The 25,059-nt window shown below is 35.9% G+C and overlaps 2 protein-coding genes across 3 annotated transcripts; both read left to right on the top strand.

Annotated features, from left to right (window-relative positions):
• The first annotated feature begins 225 nt into the window (after positions 1-225).
• On the top strand, positions 226-3,191 carry LOC142533631 (serine carboxypeptidase-like 45). The gene is made up of 9 exons (XM_075640460.1): positions 226-725; positions 814-915; positions 1,008-1,103; positions 1,445-1,537; positions 1,632-1,711; positions 1,801-2,082; positions 2,174-2,298; positions 2,379-2,471; positions 2,787-3,191. Exons 1-9 carry the CDS (start codon positions 446-448, stop codon positions 3,052-3,054), a joined length of 1,419 nt encoding a protein of 472 aa, XP_075496575.1. The 5' UTR covers positions 226-445; the 3' UTR covers positions 3,055-3,191.
• Positions 3,192-9,796: 6,605 nt separating this feature from the next.
• LOC142533699 (protein MEI2-like 4) lies at positions 9,797-17,500 on the top strand. 2 transcript variants are annotated; one of them, XM_075640556.1, is made up of 15 exons: positions 9,797-10,054; positions 10,850-10,984; positions 11,176-11,221; positions 12,127-12,462; positions 12,660-13,087; positions 13,193-13,351; positions 13,438-13,554; positions 13,635-13,783; positions 13,996-14,093; positions 14,179-14,583; positions 14,826-15,468; positions 15,947-16,031; positions 16,155-16,223; positions 16,298-16,477; positions 16,750-17,500. In XM_075640556.1, the coding sequence occupies exons 2-15, from the start codon at positions 10,919-10,921 to the stop codon at positions 16,903-16,905; spliced, it is 2,937 nt and encodes a 978-aa protein (XP_075496671.1). In that variant the 5' UTR covers positions 9,797-10,054; positions 10,850-10,918; the 3' UTR covers positions 16,906-17,500. The 2 variants fall into 2 exon arrangements, with proteins under 2 accessions (XP_075496671.1, XP_075496672.1); XM_075640557.1 differs by having other exon boundaries at positions 9,831-10,054; positions 10,888-10,984.
• The last annotated feature ends 7,559 nt before the right edge of the window (positions 17,501-25,059 follow it).

Raw genomic sequence — 25,059 nt, 5'->3', positions numbered from 1 at the left:
CTAAAATGTATTCTCGCTGTAACTAAAATGTATTCTCTGTCATAAAAAAAAAACTTTAAATAATTACCTCAGTTGTCGTTCCACCATTTCTTGGTTTCTTCTTTCAGTTTTAAAGATTAAAACTGAAATTTTTTGAAAAAAATGTGCGAATTTTTGGGCACAAAACAACAGTGTACGATAGAGCAAACCACATTTGCACTAAAATGACACGGTCACAGGCACAAACACACCCCACATGGCTTGGCTTCACTTCCCCGTCAGATCTTTCATACACCAAATCTCTAAAACCACACAGGCTATTTGAATAGTATGATAATTATTATAATAACAGCAAACAATAACAATCACGAATACAGAACAACAAGGTTTCCCCTTTATATATAAATACTCGCCCCCTTTTCTTGGCAACACAACGTTACAGCTGATTCATCACTTTCACACTGAGATGAAAGATATGGCCTCTTTACAATGGAAAACTATGGTAAAGGTCGTATCTTTAGCTTTAACGGCCCAAGTATGCTTTTCGATGAGGTGGGATGAGTCTTTCAGTACTCTTTCGGCTGTTGACAAGATTTGGAAGTTACCCGGGCAACCCCAAGTTGGGTTCCAACATTTCTCTGGTTACGTGACCGTTGATCAGGAGAAAGAAAGAGCTCTCTTCTACTATTTTGTTGAAGCTGAAATTGATCCAGCTTCTAAGCCTCTTGTTCTCTGGTTGAATGGAGGTCGATTTCTCACTATATTCTTATACATCATCTTTTTTTTTTGTTCGTGGAGAAAAAGTTTTGATGGTTTCTTGGTTGCTATGTTCAGGGCCTGGTTGTTCATCTTTGGGGGTTGGGGCATTCTCTGAAAATGGGCCTTTCAGACCTTGTGGGAATGCGCTGGTTAGGAATGAACATAGCTGGAACAGAGGTATTATACACAAGATTTGGGTTTCAGGAGCAAAGAGATGTTATGTTTTTTTTGTACAACTCAATCTTGTGTTTCTGTGATCTGTTTGTCAGAGGCGAATATTTTGTACTTGGAATCACCAATTGGAGTTGGGTTTTCTTATGCGATAAATTCTTCGTCCTATGAAGGTGTGAATGACAAGACCACAGGCATGTTTCCTATTCTCGTTGTCTAAAATGTTCGATTTCCTTGTCTTTAGGGAATTGCGTTGTCTTCCTTTTCCTGGTTCTCTTTCATCGGATGAAATAGTAGAATAGTTGAACTCCTTTTCGGAATTAGAGATTTAATTGAATTGCGAGCCTTTTTCAAAAGTCTTTGTAAATTGTTCATAATAATACCTTTTGATGCCATTTTCAAAAGTGAAAAAAGATACGAGTGGACCGGTTGTAAAATATACGCGTTCACTTTGGATTTTTTTCCTGTCTTTTTACTGTATTTGGTTTCTTTTTGGACTTTTACTGCTGCATCTTAATTTTGCTCTGTAATATAGCCTTGGACAACTTGATGTTCCTGCGAAACTGGTTCTTCAAGTTTCCGCAATATAAAGACAGAAGCCTGTATATCACAGGAGAAAGCTATGCTGGTAAGATTCGTGTCTCCTTTTAATTAGAACTCAATCTTTATCCCGAGATAAATAAATCTGTTCAGACATATTGCTGATATCATTATTTTCACAGGACACTATATTCCGCAGTTGGCAAAGCTAATGCTTCAATTCAATGGGAAAGAAAATTTATTTAACCTGAAAGGAATTGCTGTAAGTTGATCTTCATTTATGAAAAGAGTTTGATTTATATGAATCTCAAATTCGATTCTTGTGAAATGAAATTTGTGTAACCAATGCAGCTAGGAAATCCAGTACTAGAATATGCAACAGATTTCAACTCAAGGGCTGAGTTCTTTTGGTCTCATGGATTGATATCAGATACAACTTACAGATTGTTCACTTCTGCCTGTAATTATTCAAGATATGTAAGTGAATACTACAGAGGCTCTGTATCTCCAATCTGTTCCAGGGTGATGAGCCTTGTTACGACAGAAACCAGTAAATTTGTGGACAAATATGATGTTACGCTTGATGTTTGTATCTCATCCGTGCTCTCGCAATCCAAACGTCTTAGTCCTCAGGTATCACTATCCAAACCATTTTCGACCATTCCGTTCGTCAAATATATTTAAGATGTTGCTCCTTGTCTCAATGTTTCATTGTGAGTTGCAGCAAGTCCCCGAGACAATAGATGTGTGTGTGGAAGATGAAACTGTAAATTACTTAAACAGAAGAGATGTTCAGAAGGCTCTGCATGCTCGTCTCGTCGGGGTTCGTCGATGGCTTGTCTGCAGCAAGTAAATGAATCCCCTTTTGAGTTAATTTCGAGTTAGCATACATTTTATTCTGAATAAGTTTCCGCTTGATCATGTTTCAGCATATTGGATTATGAACTGCTCGATCTAGAGATACCTACGATCACCATTGTTGGTCAGATTATAAAAGCAGGAATCCCAGTGTTGGTGTACAGGTAGAGTTATGGTACTTAAGACTCAGACCACCCACCCCACTCTGATCCCAAGATTTGATTATTACATAAACAATTATGTATTGTGGATTTTACATAAACAATTAAATATTTAAATTCAAATCAAAATTGATCAATAATTTGGGTTCTAATGTATCTGATAAGCCAGCCATGGACGTACAGATACCAATGGATATTTTTTTATTTATATGATGGGTTTAAATTTAAAAAAAAAAAAAACTCAGCCCGCCACCCACACCACCCTGCTTCCAGGACTTTGATTATTAACACTCACACCTACCCGTTATTGCACGACAGTGGAGATCAAGATTCGGTGATACCTTTAACAGGAAGTCGAAAACTGGTTCATGCACTGGCAAGAAAATTGGGATTGAAAACAAGCACACCTTATAGGGTGTGGTTCGCAGGGATGCAGGTCGGTGGATGGACGCAGGTCTACGGCGATATTCTTTCATTTGCCACCATCAGAGGGGCATCACATGAAGCCCCATTCTCTCAGCCTGAGAGGTCGCTTGTTCTATTCAAGGCATTTTTGGAAGGAAGGCCTCTACCAGAAGAATTCTGATCACAGATTTTGCACATGCTATTACAGCAAATTTTTGTACAAATTTATAATATTCTGATATATGAAAGAGATTCGAGCTGAATGAATTATGTTTTCGTCATCAGCTTAGATTAATACCAACATCATCACTAATTTTACCTCGTAAGAATCCATAAATCTTTGCTGCTTCAACTGCCTTAACCATGCAATAATATGTTTTATGTTGTAAAATTTATTTAATAAGTTTTTTGTAAAATCAATCTAAAGTTTTAAACTATGATTAGAGTAAAGTAATACTATTAGATAATAATATATACATAAGCAATATTACCACTTGATTTTTTTACATATACTGGCGAACAACGCAAACGCGATGCATGTGTAAAATAATGAATGTCACATATGTATATGAATCATGATCATTAATATATCGAGTTGATTCATAAAATTTTTAAGAGTTTTAAATTATTATTTAGATAAGGATAATGTAATGATAATATATAATTTTTTGAATTTTTAAAGTGAATTAGATATTGTATTTATGAGTAAATTATATAAAAAAAAATTTATTTATATAAATTAAAAGGGTATTTTTATAAAAATAAATTGGTATCATAAAATAGGACCACTTAGGTTTCGACCTTTATATATAATATGGATACGTTAATGCTTGAAAACAGTTAATTTGAGTATGATATATTTTTTTAAATGCATATATGGTGTATAAAAAAAAATTAGTTAATCTCTATTCTCATCTTAAGGTGTATTTAATTTGTTATCAAGCTAAATAAACCAATTTAAAATATAATTTACCTAATATTTGGTACAAAGAATAACAGTAGTAGTGATAATAGGATGAATATATCTTTTGTTAGACGGTCTCACGAATCTTTATCTGTGAGACACGCTAACCCCACCAATATTCACAATAAAAAATAATACTTTTAGCATAAAAATTAATATTTTTCATGAATGACCCAAATAAGATATTTGTCTCACAAGATACGACCTGTGAGACCGTCTCACACAAATTTTTGTCTAATAGGATTTAGTAAATAAATAAATAAATTATTATTAATTATAATTGTTTGGATGCCCTTGTAGAAAATAGAATTTGATCGGGAAACGGTAACGTAGGAGAAACCATCTAAGTAGAAGAATAAAAATATATTTGAAATAATATATCAGCAAACAAAATTAAGAAAAAAAAATAGCAAAAATATAAAGTGGAAAAGATATAAGATTATGTTGTGTTTGTGGATATGAATTTAAAATCCGATTATAACTTTATTTTTTACAATAAAATAATGGATCAAATCTTAAATTCACACATTATATATTTACACAGTATTAAGACAAAGTATAATGTAATTCAAATGACATTGACATTTAAAGAGTGGAATTTTATCAGCAAAAATACATCTGAGATCTATCAATCGAAACACAACTTAAAGTTTCAAAGCACTGCGGCCTCGCAATTCAAATATTTACACCAAGTTTAATATTTACATACTAACATCTCACTCAAGTGGTCTGATATGTTAACTGGAACTTCTCGTCAATTTCCAGTTAAAGATAATTTCGTGCAATTTATTATGCTTCCAGACTCCAGTAGAGAGCCCAACTGTGTGCTCAATTAATTAAAGCCCAAACCAACAAGCGGGCCAAATTTTTCTTCTATATAAAAGCCCATTTCCTTATACAGCATATGAGTACAACGAAGTTGATCCAAATGTGAAGCCCAGATCCATATTCCCAGTCTACTGCCACGTGTGAAGGTTTCCAACATTATAACAACTTATTACTGTGCATACGCGGTATTTTTTTATAATTACTTAGAAACTAAAGTGATATTTGATAAATTATCGATTGACTAAAGTGCTATTTGAATGGTTCAAAATTAAAAAAAAAATAAAAACAAAAAGTTTTCATTGAAATTAAATCAAATAACAAAAATGAAATATTGGTATCACATAAGGACAATATTGGAATAAAAATTTGACATTTATTGTTGTCTCTATTAGACGCAACATTTTTATATAGTATAGATTTATTCTAGAATTATAATTATGTTAAACTGTATGCATCACATGTTAATTCATTTTCATTTTTTTTAAAAAAAATGTGCTTATAATATATTACTATTTAACAGAAGACACATTAAATAATTTATTTTGCTGTAGATTATTCAATAATTTGATAAACAATCAAGTAATTATAAAATATTTTTAGAAAAAGAGTTTTTTACAGTTTTTTTTATAAAAAAAAATTTAAAAGATGTTTTAAGAACAAATAACATAAAAATATTTTAATAATTAAAAAGTAATATGTTTTTTATTTATATTGTTGTCATTATTTTTTAAAACTTTAAAAAACATCTAAGTTTTTTTTAAAAATTATATTTGTACAATATTTTTCGAAAACATCTTACAAAAACTTATCTAAACACGTATTTTAACTTTTTTCATTTATAAAAAACTAATAATATATTTAAAATATTTTTCAAAACAGAGCCTATGTTGTATAAATATTTAAGTACCTTATAAAATTTGTAGTACATAAAAGTATCGTACAATAATTTTTATTATTGATTCCTATTATGTGCTGCTTTTTATTATAAATTAGTGATAGATGATAAATAAATTCTAAATAAAATTAACTTATAATATGTAGGTGAAATCTCAATGCGCCAAGCAGTGGCGAGCCACGTTAATAGTCACCCGGCTTTAGCACGGTTTGGTTTTGCTTTTCTTTATACGATACTCATATTGTAAACATAATACTTATTATTGCACAACTTTATCTTTACAAGCTTGATTCAATCATTCTGTTATTTGTAAATTTCGCTTACAGTTCCTACAACAAAACCTTTTAATTTATCTCCTCGATTTAGAGCATGCACGGAGACTGGAGTCGCCAAAAAGTTTGTAAGATATGGGTTTGACATGTGATTTTGGGGAGAAAAAACATTTATATATTTTGTGTTGGATATGACAGAAAATGAGAGGTTTCACGTGTCTCACCCAATCCTCCAAATTCAACCGTTAGAGAACTTCAATGGGACACTAGGCATGATTATGTTTTATGCATATATATATAGCTAGGTTGATAATTTGCGAGGAAGGCAATATTCAGCACTTATTTCAGGATTATATACAGTACTACTTTTCTTCATGGTTGGGTTATTTGCCGGGAGTTCATGTGTTATGTGTTGCGTATATGTCCAGTCGATTTTTAATTTATTTATGTCTATTTGTGCATGTGTTATGTGTATGTTCACTAGATTTTTTGTGTGTATATAAGTACTCTTGTTTAAAATAAAATTGATTTTTTTTTTAATTCTTAATAAGTTCTTAAGAATTTTTAAAGGAAGAAAAGAAATTAAATAAGGTTATTTTGGTAATTCAAAAATTACATGGCGGGTTTGGGAGATCCTATTTGTTTATTACAAACATAAAGTAAATTAACAAAATATATGAGAAGCCAAACCTCTCAAGCAATTTGAAACGTTTATTAGACGAGTATACCTATTGTGAGACGGTCTCATGAATCTTTATCTGTGAGACGGGTTAATCCTACCGATATTCACAATAAAAAAGTAATACTCTTAGCATAAAAAGTAATAATTTTTCATGGATGACCCAAATAAGAGATCTGTCTCACAAAATACGACTCGTGAGATCGTCTAACACAAGTTTTTGTCTTATTAGAAATACTAAAGTTGCATTTGGATCGGAGAATTTGTCGTCTAGTTAATTCGATCTCAAACCCAATATCCACCGTCTTACTCAATTGAAATTCATACTCTTTAATTATCTTGATTTGAATCCACAATCATATTCATTTTACAAAGATTTGTAAGATATTGATATATCGTATCATCTATAAAAAAAATGTAGTCGTCCACGTACTATCATTAGTCGAAGTAGCCCAAGACACTTACATTAGAATTCCCCTCATGAAAATGTGATAATGAACATAATCTTTTGATAACATAGACTAAATATGACTTAGAATATGGTGAAGTTTAGGGTCAGGAAAATAGTTTGTTTGATTTGATTAATTAAATTTGATATAAGATGATAAATAATTATTTTGCTCTCTTTATATTTAATTAAATATTACTTATTAAAGATAATTTTATAGTTTAAATTTAATGATATAATGGATATAAGATAAATAATTAATAGATAAATAAATAATAATCGTACCTTAAATGATAAAAATATTAAAATAAAAGAAAGAGGTGGGCAACGATAATCTTATCCTGAGAAGAAGAGCAGATGGGGTGCTCCATCCAATTAAATTTATAGCGCCGCCTTCAAATTAAACTCTAACCCTTTCTTACGTTTTATAGACATAATACATACTTCACGAATTTCCCGCTTCTCCGATCAAATAAGACAAAAATTTGTGTAAGACGGTCTCACGTGTCGTATTTTGTGAGACGGATCTCTTATTTGAGTCATTTATAAAAAATTATTACCTTTTATGCTAAGATTATTACTTTTTATTGTGAATATCGGTAGGGTTGACATGTTTCACTGATAAAGATTCGTGAGACCCTCTCACAAGAGACCTACTCATCAAATAAAAATAAATTATATAAAAAAAATTTATTTTACTGAAAAATATGGATTCTCAATATAATAATTTTTATTCAGAAATATTAGAAGTGTTTTTGTATTTTATTTAATAATTGGCTAAAATATTACAGGGAATAAACGAGTTCTTATTTTATTAGGTAAGTTCAATTACATTTTTTCTTAGCTTTATTTAATTATTTACTAATATCATATACACATTGTTTCTATCGGACACTTTTTACATCGAGTAATTGGGAAAATCAAAGTGATTTGAATTTTGCGATTAATTTTCTTCTTTTTTTCGGTGGAAAGAAACATATTGCACTGTATTTTTTTATTTTTTTTATGTGTGTGTGTGTCTAAAAATATATATGTATTTTAAATTCGTGATATCTAATAAATAAATCACATTCTTATACATAAAATATGTATATTTTATCAATGTTAACTGAGGAGATATTACTTTGATATAAGATGGATAAATTATTATATATACTCCAGAGAAATGAATCTTAGATTTATTTCTTTTTTTTAAAGGAAAAAAAATTATGTCATCAGTAGGATCTTGATAAGAGATGTAAGTTAGGTGGTGTAGCTTATCCATTTGTAGAAGAAATAAGTGAGCATTTGATTAATAGTTAAATATTTTATTTTTTTATTATCAATATTTTTTCGTAAGATCTCATAGTATATTTTGTCTCGTACGTTTTACATGACTAACGTAGTTTAAATACTATTGTGATAAACACGATATTTACTTAATCCACATCGTAAGATAGCGCATGCGGATTCCATTTATATAACAAAAATGTGTACGTCTTCATTTGTTTCCGGTTCTATAAGTTCATAAATAGTTATGTTTCAAGGGCTGAGTTCATGTTTTGCATGAAGATAATACCCTAAAGTAAAATCCAAGAGTCCAAATTTGATTTGGATACGTGGAATCTATAAAAATATATAGACTGAGCATACAAAAATTAAAATTAGAATACTAGATGTAGTATGTGTACAACTTTTATGCCAGCATCTCATTAACTAATTTATAATGTAATCGATCATCATTTTCTAATGACGCAGGTAAAACTTAGCATCTCATAATTAGCCATTCAAATACATCATTGTCATTATTGCCTAATTGTGGACCAATTTCACGAGTTGTTTTCTTTCATGGCAGTAAATAGTTGAGACACAGGATATCCATGTCATCATTTATCAATAGCTCCGAAAATATTTATCAACTTATATTTATCCATTCGAATGCAGTTGTGCCATAACTGTCAATATGCTAACCAACTTCACGCGCTTAAGCTATCTCAGAACTCTCCCGAGTTAACAGTTTCTCTATCTCGGAGCTCACAAGTTATAAATGTCCATATGTGAACCAACTTTACGTGCTCAAGCTATCTCATAGCTCTACCGAGTTAACGGTTTTCCTATCTCAGAGCTCATAAGTTATCTGTTTTCTTATTTCATATGTCACGATTTAACGGTTTCTCAACCATATTGTATAATTAGCAACCAGTGAACTATGACGCCCGTATTCCTTGTCTCCGAGGTCCAAAATCCTCAAGGCATGAAATGTGCATAAATCATACTTCAAATGCCAATAATTCGATCTCAGTATCATCCAGGTCCATGCCCCTCACTGAATATCGACACACTAATGCATGTTAAGGTGAATTCACTTGAATCTTGACTAATCTGATCAGATCTCGTAGTGCGGCAAGTTGGAATTCATAAATATGTTTGGTATATGTAAAAAAAAGTCATTCTAACACGTCAATCATATCATTTGAATTTATTTTTTATTTTTTATATTTATCCTCCGTCTTTCGTCTTTCGTAGAAAAATTTACGATATCCTCTTGTTCTATTTCTTCATGTTTTCAGCAAATAAAAAAGACCCATCGACTACCAATTTTTAGCATAGCCGGAGACGATAACTCGGACTGTAATTAATCGTCGTTAATTATCTTGTTTTTTATAGCAATATCCAAAATTATAATAATAATACCTATAATAATAATAATAATAATAATATTATTATTATTATTATTATTATTATTATTATTATCTCGGAAAATATCACTATCAATTTTTTTATTACAGCAGCTACAACTGGTTACCCCTGTCCCTTGTCCGCTTCAAATTTTCTTTTCCTTTTCAAACATAATATATATGTATAGGTGTATATATATAGACACACACACAGATAAGAACCATTTTTCTTTCTTTTTCTCTCTCTCTCTCTCCTGCCATCTATTCTCTTTCGTTTTGTTATTAATATCTCTATGCGCCCAGCGATCTGGTAGAGATAGGAATCTCCACCGTGGCTCGCCGGGCGTGACGTCGTCAAAGATCTGATGTGCAGCAGCCGCGGGGAAAGAGGGAGGAGAATCAAAAGGGAGCTGAACAGAAGGAACTCATTTTCTCCAGGTGGGTACAAACTCGTGGGAGGAAACAAGAATTTTCACATGTAATTGTTGAGGTACATTAACGTCCAATGTAGGAAAACGCCGGCCAGAAATGGAAGGAATTAAAGGCGCCACGGAAGATGTTGTTTGCACGCCAAAGATACCTAGATCTCTCCTACATTTTCCCTTCCCTTTGCCTTCTCCCGCAATTTATTCCTTTGTCCTGTCATTTTTAAATTCTCTCTCAGTTTATATGGCCTTCTTCAGATTCTTCTTCTGTTCTGTCACCTCTTGTTGTTTCCTGCACCCTTTATCTCTTTGTCTCTCTCTTTGGTACGGTTTTTGAGCTTTGAGAGATGTTGTTGTGATTCTGTAGCTGACCTTGCTTTGACGTTTTTTGTTTACTTTTTGTGGAATTTGAGTTGTTTAGACTTTGATCCCTTGAGAATTATGGTCGTGCAAGTCCAAAGGATGCAACTTTTGGTCGTCCGAGGGTTTATGTTGTGTGATCTGATGTTGAATTTTGTGTTTACCTTAATCTAGAGTTCGAAATTTAAGATGATCTTTTCTCGATCTGCTTCAATTTCGAACATTTATTTAAACTGCCATGAATTATGGTTGTGGATTGCTGGATCTCGTTGACGTTCTCTTTTCTTGTTTCAAATAGACTACCCATTTTCTTAAAAAAATTTAAGAAAGAAAAAAGCGATTCGTTACGAGACATTGAAATCCGCTGTTTTCACGTAAAATCATATTGTGCTTGTATTATTTGTGCGTGTTCTTTCTAACGCTGGATCTTAGTTGAATTGTCTTACAGAATCATTGAGTTTGTTCTTTGCTGCAATCCAAGGACAGGATATCTGTTAAATCAGTCGCACCCTCTGATATGACTAACCATTCGGGTGTACCTCCTTCATCCTTTCTTCCTGAGGAAACACGTTCTTTGCATGAGGTAATCACTGGCATACAATGTAAGAAGAATCTTACTGAAAATCTTGTGAAAAATAAATCAAAGCAGGGACTTGAATTGTCCAACGTTTCACCTTGCATCAGTCTTTGTTCCACCCACAATCCGTTTACCTTTTTGGCATCTTTGCAGCACGGTCATAATTATTCCTGATTTCTTCTTTCCATTCTTTGCAGAGACAAGTTGGTGCATGGACGATGGACCACAGTCCTGGTTATATCGGTGAGTTGCCCATGGTCTTAGTTTATGGCGGCTTCTGCATGGAAAATGAAAACAGTACAGTTATTCGTTTCTCTCTCTCTCTCTCTGGATCGAGGGGGTTTTGGATGGGAATGGGGAGCAGGGGGGAGGGGCGAAGGATATTTTTTACTTTTTGAACCAGTGTGAAGTATAAACCATTCAAATTATAGATATTCGTAGGTTTCTTAGTAGTTGAATGTGTAGATGGATCCGATCCCTCTTTATAGATCGTTTAAACTATATTTTTTATGCCAAGTATGGAGCCTAACCTAAATTACAATTGGTGTGTTTGCAAGTGATTCTTTGTCAAAAGCTTTTTTAGTTGAAAATCCTAATATTGTCTATTCGATTGTGTCGTTTGTGAATTAATATTCTTCCTTGAGCGACTGACGCAAATAGAAGGTTTGCCAACGGATAATTAAATTCCTTTGGTCCAGATGGGTTAGTTTTTGTTGTCTAATGATGATTATGGAAAAAACATTAATCTATTATTTTGTTATTTATGTTTGTGAATAAAATAATTACTACTTTTGATAAACATGAAGAAATAGCTAAAGGATTTATATGACATTTAGCTTTTCTGTGGTAAACATATCTATCAATAAACACGAGAGATTTCTGTGAAATTCGGTTCTTTTTTTCAGCCGCAAACCTGAACATATTAGTTGCATTGTTAAAAATGTATTAATTTCCTCGTGAAAAATTCTTGAAATGTCATCTCGCACTCCGGGAAAGATAATCGAACTCCTAAAAAATTCCATAAGTGTCTTCAAGCATTTTAACAAAAAGCAGTTATATTGACTTGCCTTTGTTTCACAATTCTTCAAGCTATTAGACTTCTTGGATCAATATCGGGGATTGCATTAAGTATTGTGGATTGTTTGCAGGTTTGAAAGCTGGTGCCGCATTAAGAGCCGCTGGTGTTGCTTCGTCGCCTATTGAGAATAGAATCCCGTTGGATCCCCAGGGTTATGTTCTTCCTGAATATTATCTCAGTCATGGTCGAAATGTTAACCTTTCATTAGGGAAACATATAGTTTCAGTTGAAAGAACTGCCAGTCATTCCTTGCCAAGTGTTCTTGACCATGATCAAAGGACTAGAACTATTATGAATCCGGAGTCCGCATCTGGGTTGGTCGGTGGAGATAAAATAAGTATCATGGGTTCTCAGGACGAAAACAGCCTCTTTTCAAGCTCAATGTCAGATTTATTTAGTAAAAAGTGTATGCACTACATCTCCCCTGTGTTAACTAATTCATTGAATGTGTTCTTATCTCAGCAACTCATGCCAGAAAAAGCACTTGAACTTGAACGGTTTCATTTTATTCATTTTTATGTTGTTTGCTTTCAAGGTTTAATGCAAAGTGAACCTGATTTCGAGATAATACTTCATTATTCCTTCTGTTTTTATCTCGTGCAGTAATATTGCCTTCAAATCATTCTGCATATGGTTGCTCTTTTGGTGCCGCTGCCTCCCACTCTCAGGTAGAGGATGCTTTTGTGTCCCTTAAAGAACTTGAGGCTCTAACCATTGGTAATCTTCTTCCTGATGATGATGACTTGCTTTCTGGAGTGACTGATGGATTTGATAGCATTGCCCAATTTAATGGGGGGGAGAATGCGGAAGATCTAGACCTGTTTAGCAGTGTGGGAGGGCTGGAACTTGGAGAAGATGGCTCGTTGCATAGAAATTATGAACTTTCTGATGTAAATCCAAATACTGAAATGGGAGCATCTGAGGTTTCTCAATGTGGGGAACACCCTTTTGGGGAGCACCCTTCTAGAACACTTTTTGTGAGAAATATAAATAGCAATGTTGAAGATTCTGAATTACAAATGGTTTTTGAGGTACCCTACGACTATATTTTGGTTCTTCAAGTTGTGATTCAAGCAATTTCTTTTCGGTAACATACTTGTGGAATGGATTCTTATTTTCAAATTTCGTATTTGTAGCAATATGGGGACATCCGCACTTTGTATACAGCATGCAAGCATCGTGGCTTTGTTATGATCTCATATTATGATATACGAGCAGCATGCAATGCGTTGAAAGCTCTCCAAAATAAGCAATTACGGCATAGGAAGCTTGATATACATTTCTCAATTCCGAAGGTAATGTTGGCTATCTTGCTCTTCTTCATCTATTGCCCATCTTAAACATTTATGTAAACTGTGTCTTTTCTTGATACTTTTGACAGGAGAATCCATCAGAAAGGGATATAAATCAGGGAACTCTTGTGATTTTCATCCATGATTCTTCAGTTTCAAATGATGAACTCCTTGAAATCTTTGGAGTCTACGGTGAAATCAAGGAGGTGACTTCTGGCGCCAACTGCCAACTTAGTACCTTACTTTGCAATCTATTGTAGCTATTAACTATTGTTATTGGGTGTAGATTCGTGAAACTCTACCTAGAAGTCAGCACAAATTTATGGAGTTTTATGATGTTAGAGCTGCAGAATCCGTTCTATGTGCATGGAACAGGGGTGACATATCTGGAAAGCGGATTAAGATTGAACCTAGACAACCTAGTGGCTCTAAAAGGTGGACCAGACACTTATATCTATCTTCATTTCTAATCCTCATTGCTGTTATTTTTCCTTCGTTCTGGATCATATTCATTTATGAAACCAACCTTGCAAGTGAACAATATGATTTTTTAGGTTTTCCAGTTCACTGTGCCTTGTTGGCTCATGGACTCTACAGAGAATATTATATTTCCGCTGACTCCCATGGATTTTCTCTGATTTCTATAGGTTAAGGCAGCTATTTTCTTCAGAGCCCGAACTAGCAGAGTCTGGCATTCCATCGCAACACCATAGTCTTCCTAATGTCCTAGCTACTGGATTTGTTGGTAATTATAATAGTTTTTACTTAGCAGCTGATTTGTTTCCAATTATCAGAAAAGCTGTTAATATATGTTTGGATAATTATTTCAGGATCTCTGACTCTTGGAGGAAGCACATCCAGTATGGATAATGGTCCATACTCAGGAACTGGAGGTCCTCATAGTCCACTCCTGGATAACATGTTTCAATCAGGACATCCATCTAGTGTATCTTACAGCTTGCCCTCTCTAATAAAGGTTGGATCAGGAAATCATTCGCGTACTAGTGAATCTGGCCACTTGAGGAACCACCTGAAATTTGAGCTCCAGGGAGTGACAAATACTCATCCTCATTCGCTTCCAGAGTACAAGGGTGGTTTAACAAATGGGCTTCCCCCTCTCTTAGGTTCTCCAAGTAATATGGCTGCAAATATTAGTGCTCGCCCACCCGAAATTCTTGACAACCAGCAGTTTTGTAGAGTCGGTAATGATGGCAAGTCGTATGAGTTAAATGACAGTAAGATTTCACTAGTTCTCCTGCCTTTTTTGTATCTTTGCTAGATTTCCTGAGTTGCTGCTTAATTGCATTTAGAAAATGAGTTGTCGAAGGCGGGAATATAGACTGAGAAAGATTTTACGTGTCCCTTGATATGTTTGAAGAAAAAAGAAATGTCATATTTCCAGCTATAATATTTCCTCCGTTTAATGTTTTTTCAAACTGTGAGACTATGATGAGTGGTATGATCATCTTCATTTCAGGTTTTGGTTCCTCTGGAAATGGCAGTGGTGCTCCACCTGGCCATCACTACATGTGGAGTCATTCTTATCACCGCCAACCTCAATCCAGTGCATGGCCTAATTCAACATCATTTGTTAATGGGATTGGTGCTTCTCTTCCTCAACATTTGCATGCAGTTCCTAGGGCACCTTCTCATATGCTGAATGCTCTTCTACCTCTTAATAATCACCATGTAGGATCGGCACCATCTATCAATATCTGGGACAGACGACATGCTTATGCTGGGGAATCACCTGATACAACTGTACTTCACCCAGGTTCACTTGGGAACATGAGAATGTCTTGTAATTCACCACATCCGTTGGAATTTGTTCCTCATAACATCTTTCCTCGTGCTGGTGGAAATTGTATAGACCTGCCAATTCCTTCCCAAACTAATGGATTGCATCCTCAACATCAGAGAGGCATGATTTTTCCTGCAAGAGGCCAAATTATTCCTCTGATTAGTTCATTTGATTCTCCCAATGAACGTGCTAGAAGCCACCGAAATGAAGGCAACTCTAGTCAAGCTGACAACAAGAAACAGTTTGAGCTCGATGTGGACCGAATTTTACGAGGAGAAGATAAGAGGACAACCCTTATGATAAAGAACATTCCTAACAAGTAGGGCCTCTTTGCTTTTTTATATTGTTTATTCATTTCCCCTAGCTGATAAAATTTCCCTTGGTTTCACAATCCCTTGATGATTAGCATTTTTGCACAAGTACAACGGGTTGTTGTACGTGCATATTGTTATAGTATGACCTGCATGCCAGTGGACTAAATGAATAAATTTTAAGGTTTTATATTTCCATTTACTAGGATGGTGTTGGACCGTCCAGATAACACTTTGGTTTGAACAAGCTCATCTTTATTGTTCAAATACTTGAAAGTTGTTATCCTCTAATGCGTCTTTATCTGATACTGATGTTTATTTAATATCCTGGATTTCCGTTTTTGGAACACACACCACGGACATTGTTTTTTAAATTGCATCGAATTGAATGCTTCTCCAAGGCATGTGAAATATACTTTCTTTTTTCTTTTCTTGGTTTTTCAAAATCCGTGCTTCCCTTTACATCCATGATGGTTGTGACTTCAGGTACACTTCAAAGATGCTTTTGGCTGCAATTGATGAACGCCATAGAGGGACTTATGATTTCATCTACTTGCCTATTGATTTTAAGGCAAGTACACTCCAAAGAATTTATTTTCATTTGTTGTTAATTTGTCAAAGGGCTTTCTGGGATGCTTATGAATTTGGCACCAAAGTTGTTCCTTAATTATTTCATGTTGGTTTTTGGATGCAGAACAAATGCAATGTAGGCTATGCTTTTATAAATATGACCGATCCTTCCCTCATTATTCCTTTTTATCAGGTATATTAATTTTTCAGACACTTGTTTGTGTGTGTTGGATTGGTCCAAATGTATTTTTTTTCTTGACTTTGCAGACATTCAATGGAAAGAAATGGGAAAAGTTTAACAGTGAAAAAGTAGCATCCTTGGCATATGCTCGAATCCAGGGAAAGGCTGCCCTCATTGCGCATTTCCAGAATTCAAGCTTGATGAATGAAGACAAGAGGTGCCGTCCTATACTCTTCCATACAGAAGGTCCCAATGCTGGCGATCAGGTATGAGAACAAGGTGTCTTGCACACTATGGATGAATTTTGAAAATTTATGCGTCTTCTTTTTTTCCCCTTTGATAAATTAACTTATCTTATCCATTCTAAACTCAAGAAAATCCATGTGCTGTAGGACTTGGACTGACCTTTCAGTTGTTGCATTGATTTACTTTTAAATGATATTTGACCTCAGAACTCTTAGATGTGGACTTAAGCTTAACCTTGATGTAACCCTAAAAAAAAAATCAAGAATCTTATTTTTGTCTACTTCTGCTTCAGGTTCCCTTCCCTATGGGTGCTAATATTCGACCAAGACCCAGCCAGATCCGAGCCACCACCTCTGTGGAAAACAATCAAGAAATCCTAACTGGTTCTGTAATCAGGGAGGATGTCTATGGGGATGTATCAACTGCTTCAGGCAAAGAATCAGATTAAGCTGCTACTTTCTTTTTTGACTGCTAATCGTGATAGAATCAAATGTGTGGCAGTGGTTTTCCTAACTGAATTTTGTTTGTACATTATGTTATGATAAGAGTAGCAAGAGACGGGATCAGCTGAAATTAACAGGGGGGAGCTAAATTTCCTGCAATTGAGAAACTCTAGAGGTTTAGGGATTGCCTGTCCGAAGAATTGCACCTTTCATCTGTGTCATGAGCCCAACACAACAATGGCAGGCACAATGAGGAGCAACATATGGAGCTTCAAAATTTTGGACTATTTTGATGAGTTTGTGATTCTGTATGTGTGCATAGAGTTTCTGAACTACAACAACTTATGCTGTTTGGAGGGGCTTCTGCCTACCGTGTCTCCTTTTATTGGGCAATTTTTGTTTCTTCATCGTGCCCTATTTCACATTGTTCTTAATTTTCTGTTTATTTTTGTTTTTTGGAGCAGTTTGCTTAAAAAGTCAGAGCGTTATTGAATTTTTGTTGTGATGATTCAGAAATGGATAGAAACAGTTAACTAGAAAACCTTTCATTCTTCTTTCCTTGTTCTGTCTTGTTGAATGAAATGAAAGAGAGTGCATGTAGACTAGTAGAATTTGAACCAACACGACATGGCGACTGAGTTGACGTATGACCCCAGCAATCAGCAAGTCCATTGCATATGTTTGTTATTGATGTGTGAGCAGCGCTCAAAAGCTTAACCAAGTGTCTTAAAATCGATTTACAGCCAGAGTTGAACCATGAATTATCAGTGAAAGCGAATGATTTTGAGCGTAAGATGTCATAATGATCTGGTCTAAGCTAGCAAAGTAATTAATGGATTGCGCGTTTCGAACCACAACTAGCATTGAGTCACTTGTCACCTGGATGTGTTGTTCGTGATACCTTGAAAACTAGAAGATGACAAATGAAATAATGGTGAGGTGAGGCAACAGTTGAGTAATTCTCTTGAAGAAGAATTTACCCGCTCTGGTGTTTCGATTTTGTGATAATCTTTTTTTGAGATACAAAAATAATAAATGTTGTATATTCTCTTTTAATAGAAGCCGAATGAATAATATGAGAGCGTGGAATTTTCAGAAAATCTGATGCAAAAGTTTTTAATATTATGTATCTATAGATATCAACATATAGGGATATATTTCAACAATAGGATGTCCCTTCATCCAAAAATCGGGATGAAAACTGTCAAGAGACATCATTGTCGGTAGGTACATTGAATGTGGTTGGGCTGTCTTTGTTGAATTGGGATGTCTTTGTTGAACAAAGACGAAGGCTCGAGGAAATGTTCAAAAAGAGAAAAAACGCGTATAAAAAAACGCGTTTTCACACTGACAGAGGCTCTATAAATAGAGCTCCCCCCTTCATTCTGAAATCATCCCTTCTTCGAGTTTTCTCTCATCTTATAAGCATTTGAGTGCTTAGTTCTATAATATTTGTGAGGTGTTTTGTTCTCCTGTATTAAGAGAGTGTGTGTTCTTTTTGGAAACACAGTGAGTGAGTTGTACACCACAAAATATTATAGTGGAAATTCTTTTCATCTTGCCCGTGGTTTTTACCCTAATAATTTTTAGGGGTTTTTCCACGTAAATCTCGGTGTCCATTTTATTCTTTATTTTCGGGTTTTATTATCTCAAATTCCGCACGTGGGACCAACAAATGGTATCAGAGCCTTGGTTTAAAATTTCTTAAAATTCTGAGTATGCTCTGTGGTTGCAGCCTAGACTGATCTTCCACATCAGAAAAGATTTTTTGAGATTTTTTATTTAAGGCGGGATTATTTTGTCCAGTCTACTAAAATTGTTGTAGGCATATGGCTGGAATGTACGAGATAGCAAAGTTCAACGGAAGCAATTTTATGCTGTGGAAAATAAAGATACAAGCAGTTTTAAGAAAGGAGAATTGCTTGGCGGCTATTGGAGATAGACCGGTGGAGATTACAGATGATGGAAAGTGGAACGAGATGAATGATAATGATGTTGCCAATTTACACTTGGCTATAGCTGACGAAGTTTTGTCAAGTATCTCTGAGATAAAAACAGCAAAAGTTATCTGGGATACTCTGACAAAGATGTACGAGGTCAAGTCCCTACACAATATGATTTCCTAAAGAGAAGGCTTTATACTCTTCGGATGGCGGAATCCTCATCGATGACCGACCATATCAATACACTAAATACTCTATTTGCCCAACTCACTTCCATGGGGCATAAAATAAGGGAAAATGAACGTGCGGAGCTTCTAGTTCAAAGTCTACCAGATTCATACGATCAACTTATCATCAACATTACCAACAATATTCTTATGGGCTTTCTAAGATTCGACGATGTCTTAACTGCGGTTCTCGGAGAAGAAAGTCGGCGCAAGAATAAGGAAGATAGGTTGGTAACCTCGAAGCAAGCAGAGGCTTTACCGATGATAAGAGGAAGATTCATGGACCGTGACTCCAGTGGGAGCCAAAGGCGAGGTAGATCAAAATTGAGAAGTAAGAAGAAAAATATTTACTGCTTTAAATGTGGCGGTAAAGGGCACTTCAAGAGAGAGTGTACGAGTATCGATAAAAGTTCTCAAGGAAATGTGGCCAGTACTTCAGGCAGTGGTGAAATATTATTCAGCGAAGCAGGCAACAGTTGCAGAAGGCAGGCACAAATTTTGTGACACATGGATTATGGATTCAAGAGCGACGTGGCACATGACGTCTCGGAGAGAATGGTTTGATCATTATGAACCAGTCTCAGGAGGATCTGTATTAATGGGAAATGATCATGCCTTGGAAATCGCTGGGGTCGGTACTATCAACATTAAAATGTTTGATGGCACCATTCGCACCATTCAGGAGGTACGACATGTGAAAGGACTGACGAAAAATCTTTTGTCCTTGGGGCAATTGGATGACATCGGGTGCAAAACTCGTATCGAGAACGGGATCATGAAAATTGTAAAAGGCGCGCTTATGATTATGAAGGCGGAAAAGGTTACTGCAAATCTGTATGTACTTTTGAGAGAAACGCACAAAAAGGCAGAACATGATGTTGCATCAATTGGTTCAGGAGAAGAATTAACGGTGTTATGGCATAGAAAGCTCGGACATATGTCAGAACGGGGTTTGAAAATTCTCTCAGAACGGAAGCTGCTGCCAGGACTTACAAAAGTGTCACTACCCTTTTGTGAGCACTGTGTTACCAGTAAACAACACAGATTAAAGTTTGGCACTTCTACTGCCAGGAGCAAAAGCATATTGGAGCTGATTCATTCGGATGTTTGGCAAGCACCGGTTGTATCCCTAAGAGGAGCGAGATACTTTGTCTCGTTCATTGACGATTTCTCTAGGAGATGTTGGGTATATCCAATCAAGAAGAAATCAGATGTTTTCCAGATCTTCAAAGATTTCAAAGCGCGGGTTGAACTTGATTCTGAAAAGAAAATCAAGTGTTTGAGGACCGACAATGGAGGAGAATATACCAGTGACGAATTTGATGCATATTGTCAACATGAGGGCATCAAAAGACAGTTTACGATGGCTTATACACCTCAACAGAATGGAGTGGCAGAGCGGATGAACAGAACCTTTTTGGACAGAACAAGAGCTATGTTGAGGACTGCAGATCTAGAAAAGTCATTTTGAGCAGAAGCAGTCAAAACCGCTTGTTATATTATCAATCGTTCTCCTTCAGTGGCGATTGATCTGAAGACTCCGATGGAGATGTGGACCGGAAAGCCGACAGATTATTCTCATTTGCATACATTTGGAAGTCCGGTGTACGTTCTGTACAATGAGCAAGAAAGATCGAAGTTGGATTCGAAATCCAGAAAATGTATCTTCTTGGGATATGCTGATGGAGTAAAGGGGTTTCGCTTGTGGGTTCCTACTGTTCACAAGCTTGTCATCAGCAGGGATGTTATTTTCGAGGAAGATAAAATAAAGGGAGACAAAGGCACATCGAATTCAGAAACTACTATTTTTCAGGTGGAAAATAAGACGGACGAAGATCAAGTTTCTTGTGAAGCAATACCAGAGCACAAAGAACAAGAACATGTTGAGTCTGAGGTTTCAATGTGAGACAGTCAACTCGAGACAGAAAACTATCAGATTGGCTTTCAGATTATGTCACTGAAAGCAACATTGCATATTGTCTATTATCAGAGGATGGTGAGCCATCGAGTTTCCACGAGGCTACTCAAAGCTCGGATTTATCCTTGTGGATGATAGCAATGCAAGAAGAATTGGAGGCATTGGACAAGAATAAAACTTGGGATCTTGTTACACTACCACGAGGGAGGAAAGCCATTGGAAACAGATGGTCTATAAGATCAAGCGTGATGGCAATAACCAAGTGGAGCGGTATCGTGCCAGATTGGTGGTAAAAGGGTATGCTCAGAAAGAAGGCATTGACATCAATGAGATATTTTCTCCTATTATTCGACTTACAACAGTCAGAGTAGTGTTGGCATTGTGTGCGGTGTTTGACCTACATCTAGAACAGCTATATGTGAAAACGGCATTTCTTCATGGAGATCTTGAAGAAGAAATATATATGCTCCAGCCAGAAGGTTTTGCAGAAAAAGGCAAAGAGAACTTGGTTTGCAGGTTGAAGAAATCTTTGTACGGTCTCAAACAGGCGCCGAGGTGTTGGTACAAGAGATTTGATTCCTATATCATGAGCCTTGGATACAACAGATTGAGTGCAGACCCTTGTACGTATTTCAAGAGGTCTGGCGATGATTATATCATTTTGCTGTTGTATGTGGACGACATGTTGGTAGCAGGCCCCAACAAAGATCAGGTCCAAGGATTGAAGGCACAGTTGACTAGGGAATTTGATATGAAGGACTTGGGACCAGCAAACAAGATTCTAAGGATGCAAGTTCATCGAGACAGAAATAAAAGAAAGATTTGGCTTTCCTAGAAAAATTATTTGAAGAAAGTCTTGCAACGCTTCAACCTGCAAGATAGTAAGCCAATTTCGACCCATCTTCCTGTTAACTTCAAGTTATCCTCCGAGATGTGTCCTAGCAGTGAAGCAGAGAGGATGGAGATGTCTCGAGTACCATATGCATCAGCAGTGGGAAGTTTGATATTCGCTATGATATGTACAAGACCGGACATTGCTCAAGCAGTGGGAGCAGGTAGTCGGTATATGGCGAATCCTGGACGAGAGCATTGGAGCACTGTTAAGAGGATCCTTAGATACATTAAAGGTACCTCGAATGCTACATTATGTTATGGAGGATCAGATTTTACACTCAGGGGCTATGTCGATTCAGATTATGCAGGTGATCCTGATAAGAGGAAATCTACTATTGGTTATGTGTTTACACTTGCAGGAGGAACAGTAAGCTGGGTTTCAAAACTGCAGACAGTTGTGGCAGTTATCTACAACAGAGTCAGAATACATGGCAGCTACTCAAGCTTGCAAGGAGGCAATATGGATTAAAAGGTTATTGGAGGAGATCAGACACAAACAAGAGAATGTTCCTTTGTTTCGTGACAGTCAGAGTGCCTTGCACATCGCAAGAAATCCAGCTTTTCATTCCAGGACTAAACACATTGGAGTCCAATTTCACTTTGTGCGGGAAGTAGTAGAAGAAGGAAGCGTGGATATGCAGAAGATCCTTACAAAGGATAACATAGCTGATTTTTTGACCAAGCCAGTGAACACTGAAAAGTTTGAGTGGTGTAGATTCTCAAGTGGTCTAGTGGAAACGTAAGCAACAGGGAATGACAAGATTGAAAGGATGTGTGGAGATGTGTTTGATTCTCAATCAAATCTCCAAGTGGGAGAAATGTCGATAGGTGCATTAAATGTGGTTGGGCTGTCTTTGTTGAATTGAGATGTCTTTGTTGAACAAAGACGAAGGCTCGAGGAAATGTTCAAAAAGAAAAAAACGCGTATAAAAAAACGCGTTTTCACACTGACAGAGGCTCTATAAATAGAGCTCCCCCCTTCATTCTGAAATCATCCCTTCTTCGAGTTTTCTCTCATCTTATAAACATTTGAGTGCTTAGTTCTATAATATTTGTGAGGTGTTTTGTTTCCTATATTGAGAGAGTGTGTGTTCTTTTTGGAAACACAGTGAGTGAGTTGTACATCACAAAATATTATAGTGGAAATTCTTTTCATCTTGCCCGTGGTTTTTATCCTAATAATTTTTAGGGGTTTTCCACGTAAATCTCGGTGTCCATTTTATTCTTTATTTTCGGGTTTTATTATCTCAAATTCCGCACGTGGGACCAACAATCATTTGGATGCAATGTATCATGAAAACTATCACATGTTCACCAGACGTCTCCCCAACAACTCTGGAGAAAACCAAGGTATTTGGGTGCCTCCTCTGCACAGCAGAAGGTGCTTAGGCACCTCCTGTTGCTTTGATTCTTTCAGGCAGCATATGGGGAACTATGGTGTCCTTTCTAGGCAACTCAACATTTCCTTTTGACGCATAGAACAATCGAATAAGTTTTTCCTAATCTTTTTTTGCCTAATTTCGGTTCTTTAAACTTTAAAATATTCCAACATAATAAAAACACAACGATTTACGCTAAAATTGCCTTAATCACCGTGACTTATGTCAAGAAGTGTTTGTAAATATTTAGAAACTGATAGTGGATACAAAACTTTGTAGGAAAAATTTCGTAATCACTTTTATTAATCAAACGGAAGCAGGAATTAATTCTCCTCCACAGGTAATCAAATTCTAATAAATTAAGGGTTCGCTTGGTCTGTAGGATGTGATAATTGAATGATTAATAATTTGATTGATAAATGATTGATATGATAAGATATATAATGTATGGTGTGAAATTAGTGAGATGGATAAAATCATGATAAATCTGTTAATGACCGAAATACCATTCATCTTAATATTTAATTTATTTCCCATTATCGTTTCTTCCTCCCAAACCTACAGCCTGTTTTCCGAAAAATCACACGCCAATTGTAAACCCTTTCCTTTTTCTTCGTCCCTGAAGATTGAATTATTGTTTCTTCCTCCCAAACCTACAGCCTGTTTTCCGAAAAATCACACGCCAATTGTAAACCCTTTCCTTTTTCTTCGTCCCTGAAGATTGAAAACCGAGGTGAGATCCGTGAAAGATCTGAAGCGAATAGCCAACAGAAACCTTGTGTGAAGCTCTGTGCATCGATAAATCAGACCCGAAAACACCCCCTGATTCGGAAATCTATCCGGTTGCTTAACAAATTGAGACAGTTCCTTCCACCACATACGCATCCAGTGCGGAAAACATAGCTCGTTGCTCGAAAGCTGGACTAAAAAGTATCCGAATACATGGAAAGCCAGTATAAATGAGAGCGATTAGGGTGCTTCTTTAGCCCACAACCTTTCCATTGGATCAAGTTGGAGCCCGAGTGAAGGAACAATCTGCACAAGAATGTTGAGTTTCAACTCATCAAATTATTCAGATATCTCTGTGTCTGTTTCAGCGGAGGAGGATGCTAAGTTTGATGTTGCGAATTTCACAGACCAAACACATGAGCAAGAAACGCAAATTCCCCTTGTTATGCTGGAGAAATGGCTGTTTGATGATGCAGCTCCGCAAGGGCAGGAAGCTGATTTCATGGACTTGGCTTTGGGGGAAACTACCGAAGAAATTAGAACAATGACGTAAAGAAGACTCAGTTGCAATTTTGATATTTGAAATCAGAGGTATTTTGGTCATTATTTTTCTTTGGTGTAGTCTGATAGTTTTTATCCTTCTTTCATGTGAGGATTTTCTCTCCAACACAAACAGTAAAATTGTCACAGAAGTAGTCAATATCAAGTTTAATAATCAAAGCAAACACAATATTAATAAATTATCCCACCTTAATCATACTTACCAAACTGGGCCTAAGTGACTGCCATATCTTGAAAATTTCGTAGAAGCTACGACTTTCTGGCGTTGTCTCACGTTGAACAGAAATTCCCCGGGTCTGGGCTACTCTACCTGAACTTTAAGTCTCAGATACCTGACCGTTCAACATGAAAATTAGGCAGGACCTGGATCGGCCATGGTTAGGTTCTAGGTCTGGGTCTAGGTTTGAACCATGAATATTCTTTGTACAGCCTTGTAAGTTCTATGTCAGGCAGTCCGTAGTGCTAGCGAGACAAATGTCAAGTCCTAGAGACAACAATTCTATAATAA

This window comes from Primulina tabacum, chromosome 18, assembly GCF_025594145.1.
Source record: "Primulina tabacum isolate GXHZ01 chromosome 18, ASM2559414v2, whole genome shotgun sequence".
NCBI lineage: Eukaryota > Viridiplantae > Streptophyta > Magnoliopsida > Lamiales > Gesneriaceae > Primulina > Primulina tabacum.
Note: the sequence above shows the minus strand (reverse complement) of the source record. Positions and strands in the feature narration are given on the sequence as shown.